The sequence below is a fragment of the Malurus melanocephalus genome, unplaced genomic scaffold, assembly GCF_030028575.1.
Source record: "Malurus melanocephalus ecotype Western Australia unplaced genomic scaffold, MMel_1.1 scaffold_340, whole genome shotgun sequence".
NCBI classification, from domain to species: Eukaryota; Metazoa; Chordata; class Aves; order Passeriformes; family Maluridae; genus Malurus; species Malurus melanocephalus.
The window spans coordinates 806,105-818,591 of NW_026623572.1; the positions used below are offsets into that span (position 1 = coordinate 806,105).

The window sequence follows — 12,487 nt, forward strand, 5'->3', positions numbered from 1 at the left end:
CCGTGCTGTCGTCCGTGGCGGCGGAGTGAGGGGGACCGCGGTGAGCCCCCCTGCTCCGGGCGCGCTGTGGTTCGTCCCAGCCGTCCCTGGAGGGACGGGGAAGAGGGACGGGGACGGCTGAGGGGGCGAGATCGGGGAGACCCCCGAGCGGGGCTGAGGGGGCACCAGGAGGAGACCCTCGCCATCGGGGGGCTGCGAGGGGCGTCAGGAGCAGGGGAGACCCCCGCGGTGGGGTTTTGCATGGGGCWCCCCTTGGAGCGGGGTGAAGGGTTCGTAGGGGGTCGTGGCCCGGGCTCGCACACACACACACACCTGGGGCAGGTGGGTGTCAGGAGAGAGGAGAAGCTGAAAGGCTCAGGGCTTGAGTAACTTGGGGTCTCCAAAATCCAGAGAGGGAACAGTGAGGAGCTCTGGCCGCTCCTCCCCAGGTGTGTGCCGGGATGAGCTCYCCCGACGGGGCCAGCAGAGCGTTCCCCCTCCATGTCCTGGTCTGGAATAACGACTACAAGCGGCTGGACGAGGCGCTCCAGGACCAGGTAACGGGGGYCCCGGACCCTGTGGGGGCTGCTACKGGGGGCTAGTGGCCCCAAAAGAGCTTGTGCCACACTGCGGGGCTCGGTGCCCCTCGCTTTCTGCTGTGCCAGAGAGAAACACCCTGGTGGTGTTGCCAGGAGCGTTCGCTGGGCTTGAGGGATCCCTACATTTCGTCACCTGTTTATTTGTGGTGTGGGAGTGATGTAAGAAGGTGTAGGAATATGTATTATGTCAAATACTAAGCGTTGGCTTCCCACCTGTAAAACTTCGCTGTGAGCATTCCAGTGCAGCTGCAGAGTTTTGGAAGAGTTAGGAGTCACTCAAGAAGAGCAGCTGTGATGGACCTTAATTTACTTATTAAACCAATAAATATCCGTTATCTTAATGGGAAGTCGATATGCAGCAAAGGTGGCTGCTGCTGCTTTTGATCAGACCAACCTCTACCTTGCTGAGCACCATCAGTTCTCGCAGATTTATTGCTGTCCAAGATTGGGAGCAGAGTTTTTATATTGGTTGGAATGTTTTCAGCATCTGTGGTTAAAAAAAAAAAAAAATGGATCATTGTTCCATGCTGGAGAGTAGAAAACACAAAGCTGTCCCCTCTCTGGGACATGRTGACGTAAGGAAATGTCCTGAAAGCTGCAGCCGAGCTCAAGCAGCAAAAATCCTTCTGGCTGAGCTGCTGTGGAAAAGCTCTGACATGGGCTACAGTGAGATACAGTTAATAAGCAGAGCTTATTAATTAATTATACCTGACACCACAAGTACCTGAGCCCAAGACCAGCTGTGCTGCMTCCTGACTGTCACCTGCAGCTCTAACAGTGCACCTGACTTACTAATTCCTGCTTAGAGCATGTTCCTGCCCTGGTTTGGGAGAATCTTTGGAATGCAGTCACTTTTTTATCTAACTTACATCATCTTATGCATTAACAAAATCTTAAACCTCACTGGCACGTTGCTCCTGTGTGTTTATTTCTGACACCTGTGAGAGTTTGTCCTTAAATAGGGATCACTCTATGGAGTGCTGCTTCCTCCCTTCGTTCCCTGTGGAAACCAGCAGCGTGTGAAGATGGACCTGTCTGTCTCTTACTTCCTTTGCCTTCTTTTGAACRCTTTCCTTCTTTTTTAAAGTATTCCAAAGATATATTTTCTCCTGCTTCTTTGGGATGAGCTTCCTGCTGCCAGAGGGACGCGTGAGGGGATCGAAGCCATTTCCCAGCTGCAGTTGGAGTGGCAAACGGGGTTGGGCATGTGGGGACCAGGGAACGGCAACAAAGATAGTGGGGAGGGACCTTTGGAGCCTTTTCCCTGTCGGTGCTGCAGGAGGTGGGAAAGCCAATTAATGTTAATTAATTACTGTTTCACCCCAGAAGTGAAGATGCGTTAAACCGAAGCTTTCCCCGCTCTGTGAGATACTCTGACTTGACAGTCAGATAACACTGTTAACGTGCATAATAACCTTCCTTTCTCGTTCTGCTATTGACTTTCCCCTTTTCCTTTAGTTATAGATGCTCTTCTGTTTCAAATCTCTAAGCTAATAGTGAAAAATGTGTAAGGTATGAGTATGTTGTGCTTGCATGTTTTGGATATTTGTGCCTGTGTAGTTTTATTTTTTTATTTTAGTGACYTGTAGAGAATGCCCTCACTCCTCATTGTGCTGTGTGTGCTTTGTGAAACACCATCTGCTTCTGTCCTTTCCAAAAGTGCTGTCCAAAATCYGTGTTGTATGCCCTGTTGCCTTTTTTTACCCCCTTTCCCTCCGTTTTGTTGTACAGTTTAAGCTCTCTGTGGGGTCTCAGGCTCTCGCTGTCTATGGCGTGATGCACAYGGATGAGAACTCCCATCTCCTCCTGGAGAGAGACAGAGGGAAAATAATGACAGAAAAAGAAATGAGAAGCATCAACAAGAACTCCCGTCCTACAGTTTTTGTGTCATTTTATAGGCCCCGTTCTGCTTCTCCCTTTATTCACATGGGGAAGCGAGACAGCCCTGCAGAAGGGCGGTGCAGTAGAGTTTGGGAACAGATCTGTGGGAATGGCAGGGAATATTGACTCCTGGATTAGCCCTCTGTTTGTGTAAACTCTGATGAGCTGTGTTCCTTCTGTCTCGGGTACTTGGCAGGATGTTGACCAGCGGGATCCAAGGGGCCGGACCTTGCTGCACTTGGCCGTTTCCTTGGGTTACTTAGAATCTGCCAAGGTCCTCCTGCAGCACAAGGCAGATGTGACCAAGGAGAACGCGCAGGGATGGACGGGTAAGGACAGCCTGGGGGACAGCYTGGGSTGTGATRCTTTCAGTAGCAGATGTGCTTTGTTTTTTTCATATTTTGGTCAGCAAGCCAAGTGGCACGAGACTGTGGCTGGCTTTCTTTCAGTTTTGCACGAGGCTGTCAGCACAGGGGATCCAGAGATGGTCCAGTTGATCCTGCAGCATCGGGACTACCAGCAGACCTCCATGACCCTTGGAGGAGTTCCTGAGTTACTCCAGAAAATTAATGAGGTAATGATTAATTAAAATGTAAACTCTCACTCCAGACTGAAATCACTGCTTGAATTCTCATTCCAGTAATTCAGTTAAGTGACCTACTGCAATCAGCTGGGCCATTGTGTTTTGTTCCAGCCTGTGTATTCCATAGTGCTGAGGGACATGGAGGCTTTTCCTTGGCTTTATTTAAATCCTTTGTTATGAGCTCCAACATTGGAGGCTGAATCTTGAAGGCCTCTCCAGTAAAACAAGGAAGAACAGCTCCCCAGATAGCAGCAGGGGCAGGGCAGTGGCTGTGGTGTTTGCTACTTTCAATTTCAGTTTTAGCATTCACTTACCATTTTTCCAGTTTGCTCTTCTTTTTTCTTCCTTTATCTAAAATGTTCACAGAAACTGCTGCACTGAATGTCAGAGTAAAACCATTYCATGAGGTATTCATCATGTGTTTTCCTTCTCCAGACTCCTGACTTTTATGTGGAAATGAAATGGGAGTTCACAAGCTGGGGTAAGAATCCTTCTCCTTGTTACAAATTCTGAGCTGTAAAAATGAGTTACAAATGTCCCACAGCSCAGGCAGGGAAATATCCGGAACCCTCTTCTCTTCCCTCTCAAAATGACCTCTTGTGTTTTTGGTTGCACAATTATTCTTTGTTTCCTGTTTGGTTGGTTTTTAGTAGTGGAGAATTTAGCTGTTGTTGCAATAGCTGAAGACTTTTCTTGGGGGTTTTTTACCTGTCCCTGGCCATCCATGACTRAGTGATCATGTGTCATCTATGAATGCACTGGCTCTTTTGGGAAGTACCTGCTCTTCCCTGAAAGGGATGGACACTAGGCCTCACAGCTGACTAAATATTTCAAATATCAAACTGTTAGACTGCCAGGCATGGGGTTTATGCCATTTCACATCTTTCAGTCTGAACAAACAACTTACTGCTTTTCATAGTCATCTTTAAATTAGGCTGGTTTTGCCCTAAGCTGGTTGTTCTCAAAGCTAAAGAGGATCAGTATCTCACCTCCTCTGAAATGACATTCCCAGGAGTGAACAATCCCTGTATTTGAGTTCATTTCTTGCACATTTTCCCTTTCCATTTCTCCTGTTTCTCCCAGTGCCCCTGGTTTCCAGGATGTGCCCGAGTGACGTGTGCCGCATCTGGAAGAGCCGGGCCAAGCTGCGCGTTGACATCACCTTGCTGGGCTTTGAGAACTTGAGCTGTGAGAGGGGCAGGAGAACTGTCATCTTCAAAGGAGAAGGTAAATAGTTCACCTGTCTGYACCACTGATCCCCAAATACTGTCTGAGCACAGTGAGAAATGTTGATTTTACAAAAAAAGGCTTCTATGCTTATATTCGTGTCTCAGAAATGTTGTTTTGTGATGGCTTAACTTCTTTGCTTTGAGTAAATCTGAGCTAAAATTTGGTGATAGGGCTAAAATGTCAATATTTTACTCAGTTTCTCTCCTTCTGTTCTGCTGTCCTGCATTTAAAAAATAAATTTAGTTCCATTTCCAAGTTTGATCCCAGCTGAGTGCGAAAACACCCAGATTTGATACACGATATACCCCATAGCTTTTCACTCTGGAACACTTGCTGAGGTTTTTTTTTTTTTAACTTGAAATGTGCCTTTTTTCCACCAGACTCTGGTGGCTGGGCAGAGTTCATCGAGATCAATCACGATGACAAGTTTGTCACGACAGAGAGGTTTGAGATCTCCCAGCACATGAAACGTTTGACGTTGGGATCGATGACTCCCAAGAAGAAGGATGTGGAAAGACGCCTTACATCTCCAATCATCAGCACGTGCCTTGATACCAAAAACATTGCTTTTGAAAGGTGAGAMAGAAAGTTTCTCTTAGCAAATAAGCATTTTGATGTTATGGATGGTCATACTTGAAAAAAAGCTTTGATAATTAAAAGTTTTAGGGCTAGGTCTGAAATTACTTGAAKCTTCTTATACCACTAGATAAAGAAATTTGGGTTGGTCAACTTGCCACTATTGCTGGGCAAAAAGTTCCAAGTTGAAAGAAATCAGTTGGCAGAAAACTGCTGGTTTATCATATTAGTGGGATAGAATAATTGAGCTTGGAAAAGACCTCTAAGATTGAGTCAATTGTTCACTGCAAGTTTGCATTTCACCCAAATCCAAGTGCTGGACATAAAGGACAAGAACTTAAGACTTGGTAACAAATCAACTCTCACATGAATACTTTAAATAAAGGTGTACAGTTTGTCTTTTAACAGACATACATTTGTCTTTTCATTACTACAACTATTTTTCCAGATACCTGGGGTTAATAATCTGTCAAAAGTTTAAAATCAGATTTAGAAGAACCAGCTGGGTTTCTGTAGAAAYGTAGCTGTGTAGACACTTGTGGTGTTCCCTTTTTGTCAGATCCATGTCTGGATTCTGGGTGTGGAAGACAGAAAGATCAGAAGGTGTCAATGGTTATGAAGCCAAGGTAAAGCCTGCTCTGTTCTTCTGACAGATCTYGCAGCAAATTGAAGTCTGGTTGTGCTTTCCATGTGTTTCCTGGATATTTCAGGTCTTAAAATTCCCATTGGGACATTCATTGTGTTGGGCTGGAGTGAGGAATTTCCAGGCTTATGAGATGGATGGAGCCTGGTGCAGGAATGTCAGAGGGGGGCAGAGTGGGGATCCAAGAGGGGAGAGGAGGGACAGAAGATTCAGCAGAACTGCCAGCAGCCCTTCCCCTCCAAAAGCTGACCCTTAACTTGAACATTGCCAGTGTTTCCCTGAGTGAAAGATGAGGAGCCTGTCAAAGTAATAACAGCATTGCAAGGGACCAGCAGCCATGAGCAGCATCATGAATTCAGGAATTGGGCTCTGTCCTGCTCCTGAGTCTCAGCTGCTTAGGATGGTTCTACCTGATACTGGTTTTAACCTCTGTTTCACCTCAGTGAAATATTTTCAAAGGTGGCTTTACAGCCTTACTGTGGTAGGAATTTAGGTTGTGAATCACAAGATTTAATTTCCTTGGTTCACAGTGTGTTTACTGGAAAATGGTGCACTATATTACATTTTCATTGATTATATGYAATTATAATTAACAATGACATTTTCATTTTCATAATGTAATTTTATTCACCAGAAGAATAGGTACTGAGTAGCTTTTACATTTAGCTGAAGGTGTTTTTCTGGTGAGACTGCAGGGCTGTTCAGCTGGACAGGGGTTCCTTAGTGTTCCTGCAGAATTAAACTGTTACTAAATGTCATTTCTGAGGTCTTACAACTAATCTTTGTTTAGAAATAGTGTTCCCTGACTTTCTTTTTCCATTSCCTCTTAAAATCTCTTGGAAATGCCTATCTGATGTCGAGGCTGGTTCAGTTAGTATTGTGTACATGATGTTTTACTAGAGATTTCTCTTTTTTAAACTGTGATGCTGTTTTGTTTTTGTCCCCATATTTTTTGTAAGGTCTACATGGCAAACAATGTGAACGTGATCACACGAATCAGAACAGAACATTTAACAGAAGAGGAGAAGAGGAGATATAAAGGTATCTTCCCCATAGGAAAATTGGAAATAAATAGAACCCTTTGGCACTCTGACATCTCCTCTGTGTGACTGAAGAACTGGGCAGACAAACAAGGAAATTCTCTTCTTGCTGGCTTTGCCCTGCTTTGCTTTGATGTGTTCTGTGTGTGAGGCAGCTTGGTATTTCAATCTTAACCTACAAATGAACCTGGTTTTATCCCAGCTTTATTTAGAGGAAAGAAGAGCTCTTCAAACCTGTTGAAATTTTCCTGACTGTTTTAAAAGGCTGCACTTTTCAGCTCTGGAATGTATTCCTACCCTCACTTCACTTTGGCTGTGGATACAAGATTCACTGAGGCTTTGTTTGCTTGGAATTTTTGTTTGTTTTGGTCCACTAATTTCTTCTGGTATTTGAATTGGAGTAAAGGGTGACCAGCCACCTTTACTTTATGTGGAAATTCTCCTAYCCTCGGGCCACTGAGGCACCAAGACTCATAAAGGTTTTTGCTAATCATAGAAACCACTGAAAAAATCTTTGCTCTGTTCTGTGTTATACTGTCAGCTGTAGGTCCTGGGCTTGCCTGGTGAAGCTCAGAGGGGATCTGAGCAACTTCCCTTTGGGTTGGAAGCCTGGCCTGAGTGCCAATTTTACTGCTAATTAATACTAATGGCTGCTTTTGTTTTCCCTCCTATTATCTGAAGCTGACAGGAGCCCTCTGGAATCATTCCTGGGGACAGTGGAGGATGAATGTGGTGCTGAGGTGAGTGTCTGATGTCAGCACAGGTTACTGTGCCTGTAGGAATTCCTGGTGTGTGGAGTCACCTCAGTTTGGCAGCAGTTTTGATTTTGAGGTTTTCATTTCCCCCGAGGATGTTTTTGTTTGGTTGGAAATAGGTGAACTTTAAGATCCCTTCCAAGCTCAACCATTCCACRATTCCACATGGTTTCAGAAACTCCCGTGCTTCTGTGAACAGTAAATAATGGATTTGCTGGCTCTCTGTCAGGATGGCACTGCACATTTACAGTGATCTAGAKATTTTGGGTTCAAATACCCCATCTAAGTCTTGCCTTTAGTAAAGGATTTGGAGCCTGGGAATGCTAGGGCTCATGTGTGCATTCCTGGTTGGTTTCCAGCTTTAAAGCATCTAAGCAGATTTTTCCTGTCTCTAAAAAGCTTGGAGGTTTTTACCCTCAGTAAAACCAATCTAAAARCAGCTGGTATTTATGGCTGTGTGTCTGAAATAGGGAAGGGGTTACTTCACCAAAGGGAACTTCAAAGTTTTTTGTAGTAGCCACTGTCTGTTCAGTATGTATTGGGTTGTTTTTTTCCTCTCTTTCCTTCTAGACATCCAGGACAACAGAGTATGCTGCAGCCAACAATCCCACTGCTATTACTCTGGAGGAATACTTCGACCCAGAATTTGATTTGCAAGGCAGAGACATAGGAAGACCAAAGGAAGTCACCACTAGAACACAGAAGTGAGAAACAGCACTTTAACTGTTTTCTAGTTTGTCTYTTCCCAGTTATCTAATCCCTGGAAACTATTTTTATAAATATCCAGTGTGGTTTTCTCCCTAGTTTTCACAATTAATGAGAAGAGAGTTCTTGAAGTACTCAGCTATAATCTATTTTTAATTCCACTGAGTCAAAGCAAACATTTGGACTGGTGCTGTTACTTGTTACTAACCCCTGTCACTGCCCAACTGCCTGTTTTGCTTTGCATCTGTTCCTAAACTGTGATTTTAGGATATTTTTATCCTACTTTGTCTTTAAGATTTAAAGCAGCCTTGTGGATGAGCGAAGAGTTCCCCTTGTCTCTTGTGGAACAAGTCACTCCAATCGTTGACCTGATGGCCAGAACTAGTGCTCATTTTGCAAGACTTAGGGATTTCATCACTCTGGATTTTCCACCAGGATTTCCTGTCAAAATTGGTAATACTTAGCAATTTTTATTGTACCATCTTGTCCATTTTTTCCTTTGGGTTTGCAATATATTATTTACAAACACCTCACTGAAACCTAAAACATTGTCTTGTACATCTGGGGTCACAGAAGCCAAATTTTGAATCAACAATTCAGAAATATCATTTTAAAGACAGTGTCATTTCAGTGAGAATGAGGGGTTGTCAACCTCTTTCCTCTTAGCTTCAGTGCCTTAAATTTGGCAAATCTTATTTTAAAATAAGAGATTTAGAGAGAGATTGGGAATAACTAAAGCCACCTTGGTGAAGTGAGTGGCTCTGAGCTTTGTCACCATAAGGAAGCTGTTGTGGAATATATCTCATAAACATGTAAGGGTTTGATGTGGGTATRGAAGTGAATAAGGGTTCTCATTTTGACAGAAATCTTGTACTCTTACAGAAATTCCCCTGTTTCACGTGCTGAATGCCCGAATTACTTTTGAAAATGTCAACAGCTGCAGGACAGCTGAGAGCACCTCCTCTGAAGGTGCACAGAGTGATGCAGGTAAGGGGTGGAAAGGTGCAGGGATCCCACCTTTTTACATCCCTGTCCATGGAATGGCCAGAGGAGAGAGAAGCTGAACTGCAGGGAATGAATAGAATGGAACAGGGCTAGCTGTAATGTGTTATCCTGCAAAAATATTAATGAGAATCCTTTAAGTTGCAACTCATTACAAACATTGCACCATTTGTTTGGCTTCTGTAGGTGCTGATTTYGAGGTGGACCAGTCAGTGTTTGAGATCCCCAAATCTTACCACGTCCAGGATGTTGGCAGGAACATCCACGTGCAGGATGAGGATAATGAGATCATGCAGTTTGCCATCCAGCAGAGCTTGTTGGAATCTGGTGGAAATAAAGTAAGTGCTGGGATCTGTGCAGTGGCAGCTTGGGCAAGGACTGTGCAGCAYGAGCTGAAGGAAACCAGTGTAGGATCAGTTTTCCAAAGACCTCAGAAGATAAAAATAATGTTTTTCAAAGAAGAAATAAGGGTTTAAGGGTTACTTTCAGTGAGTTACCCTGCAGATCTGATAACTGCTGTGGAACTGTCTGTCTTCCCCCATCTCTAGGAATTGGGGGTGCATTCCAACGGAGCAGTTGGATATTCCCAGGACTTCAATTTACAGTATCAGAAGTAAGTACCTTTTTTCACATCAAGCCATGCAGTGACAGAGCAAAAATACCCCCAGCAGTAGCATGAAACAATTTGGTAATTGTTTTGGTGGATGTGAGTAGCAGATGCAAAAAACTCGAGGTCTCTTCTTGTGTCTTCCAGCTTTTACTTTTCCAAGGATCAAGGGCTCCAAACTGGGCCTCCCTGGTTTATATAGTGTAGTTCTTCCCACCCCTGGGACTGCTCTGTGCACGTGGAAGATTCTTTACCCAGCAGACAAACCCAGTCCTTCTCTGATGTTAAAACTCTGACTTTGATCCCTGTGGGTTGAATGTTTGGTTATTAGAGGCTGCACACTTCAAGGCAGCTCTTCTTTCTTTCTTTCCAAAATCCTCATGTAATCCTTAAAAACTTCATCACGTAGATTTAATGGATACTTCTAAATGGGCTCTGATGATTGTGGAGTCTTTCTGCAGTTAGGTGCAAAGAAACAAAGAAGTGAATCCTCTGGGTTCTTCTGTACATGGCAAATCCTTTAAACCAGGTGAGGATGCTTTTAGAGGCCTATTGAAAATAGAACTCTTGGTATCTGTGAAATATTCATAGGAATCARGGTTTGACATTGGGAATTTTACAGGTGTTACAACAGCTGCTCTCATATCCTTAAACTGTTTTCTTCCCTCTGGGAGAGATTTTCAGGTTTGTGAGTCTAAAACAGTTGCCAGGAAGGATCATTGCAAGGAATATGAGACAGGCTCTGTCTCTTTTACTTCTCAGAGTTGTTCTTTTCCATCAGGGCACTGCAGGAGAGCTTTCTGACGAGAGCAGGGAACTCCCACAGCAGCAGCCCCATTGAAACTTCCAGCTTTGAGAAGGACTTGCAGCTTGCCATGGAATTATCTGTCCGGGAGCAGGAGGAACAGGAGAAGCAGCGCCAGGAGAAGGAAGATGCAGAGCTCCAGCAAGTTTTACGGCTCTCTCTGGTGGAAAAATAGCTCCTCAGTGACCTCCTGAAGTAGGGATGACCAAATCTGTGTAAAACTGGAGGTTTTCAGGGCTGTCAGTCTGAAGACCACTCCTGGATTKCTTAAGGAAACATTTTACCTGCCTTCTAAGTTGGCATCAGCTGCAAAAGCCTGATTTCTTTTTGTTTGGGGGAGTTCCAGATCACAGGACTCCACATCTGGCTCCCCARCCATGCAGTCTTAGCTTTGAAGGAAATGTTTTTATCTAAACTTATTTATTGAAGAGCAGATGGAAATTTTGCTTKGCATCAGGACGTAGGATTGCAGTAAAGCTTGAAGGCCTGATTTTATGGGGAGTTCAGGAGGGAAATTTCATTACTTACCAAAGAAATACTCATCTGCTTCATTATTTCTCAATAATTCAAAKCCATTGCCTGTTTTTTCAGCTGTTTCATGGGAGAACATCTCCCTGCCTGTACACACACGGTAGTTCTTCATGCTGACAGATGTTTTCTGTTAGTTTTGGTTTTAGATGTGGTTATCTCTCCTCTAGTTACTGAGATTTTTGGCTTAAGAGGGATAATTTTATACTTGAACAGCTCATCCAAGCTCCAGATTAAACTAGTGCTTTCTGAAAAAGGACAAAACAAGTAGCCAGTAAAATTTTAGATGCTGAAATGGGACCATCTGTCCAGTACAGCAGCARTTTCTGCAGTGATTCCAAACCAGCTCCTTCCTGTGGTCAGAGGGCAGCAAGAAATTAAGGGATAGATACAGGTGCTTCTTTGGGATCTCTTGGTGTGCATGGCTGAGTGTGGGTGCTAAATGCAACCAGGAAAAGAATTCAGGTGAGATTTCAGTGTATCCTTAYTGGAAGAGAAGTTTTAATTCTGCAAGGGAAACGTGTGTTGCTTTTTGAAACCCCGATGCTTATCCTTCATGTGAATACATCTATTTTTTTACCTGAATATTTTTATTGATTTTAAACCAAGCCACTAGGCCTACACTCATCAAACCAGTCTTGTAACGATTCCTAGGTCTGTTTTAACCAGCTTTCCTCAGGTTTTTGGCCATACAGGATCTTTGTAGCTCTTTTATCTGCACTCCTGTCGGTGTTTACAGTACTCACACTGTGACTCTCAAGTGCACTCCACAAGTACACGATGAACAGCCACAGGAAAGCCTTACAGTTGTTAAATGTGAGCAATATCCCTCTGCTCTGGCTGGCAGGAGTGGAGGAACCTTTGGTACAGCTGCTCTGAGCTTGCTCCTAACACAGCTCCTGTTYCTCAGGCTAAACAGGGTAGTTCTGGGTGACCAACTATGAATTAACCAGTGTAAAATCACCATAAAATGGACTTAATCACTACCAGGGGGTTAGTTCATAACTTGGAACCCTATTTTAGACAAATAATTMATTGTTTTACATAGGAAATGATTACGGTTCTTTCACTGTACACTAGGACTGCCCTCTCCACACTGGTTTTGTTCCTTGAGACAGTTTGCACCCCTAAAAACAACTTCCTGGGTGCAGCAGGAATGGGGACTGCCCTGCWCAGGGGCAGTGGGCTGGCTTGGAATGTCTTTTTTTTGAGAAGGGGATGACTCTTAGAGTTGGGAAAAGGGAATAGGCCTCGTGTTGAGCTCCTGACAGGGTGGGAGGTAGGAGATGGAGCCGTGGGCATTCCTCCAGTGGGAATAAAGAGTGCTGTTGCCTTTACAAACCCGTCTGCCTGGCATTGCCTGTCTTCTGCTAAGCATTTCAAAGGTTACAAGTGGGGTAAAAATAGCATTTTTCAAGCTGACTTGTTCTGGTTTTATATTTAAACTAAAGAACATTGAGCACTTTCAGTTGAAGTTTTGTTATGCTCCTGCTTCTTAGTCTGGAACTGTAAAATAAATTGGATTTGCTTTTGGGTTTTTTTTTTTTTTGCTTT

The 12,487-nt window shown here is 44.0% G+C and overlaps 1 protein-coding gene across 1 annotated transcript; it reads left to right on the top strand.

The window, feature by feature from the left end:
* The first annotated feature begins 41 nt into the window (after nucleotides 1–41).
* On the top strand, nucleotides 42–12,487 carry ANKRD13A (ankyrin repeat domain 13A). The gene is made up of 15 exons (XM_057378096.1): nucleotides 42–536; nucleotides 2,656–2,788; nucleotides 2,909–3,033; nucleotides 3,478–3,523; nucleotides 4,126–4,269; nucleotides 4,653–4,848; nucleotides 5,408–5,474; nucleotides 6,451–6,532; nucleotides 7,213–7,271; nucleotides 7,857–7,990; nucleotides 8,287–8,444; nucleotides 8,874–8,978; nucleotides 9,180–9,331; nucleotides 9,542–9,606; nucleotides 10,382–12,487. Exons 1-15 carry the CDS (start codon nucleotides 441–443, stop codon nucleotides 10,578–10,580), a joined length of 1,761 nt encoding a protein of 586 aa, XP_057234079.1. The 5' UTR covers nucleotides 42–440; the 3' UTR covers nucleotides 10,581–12,487.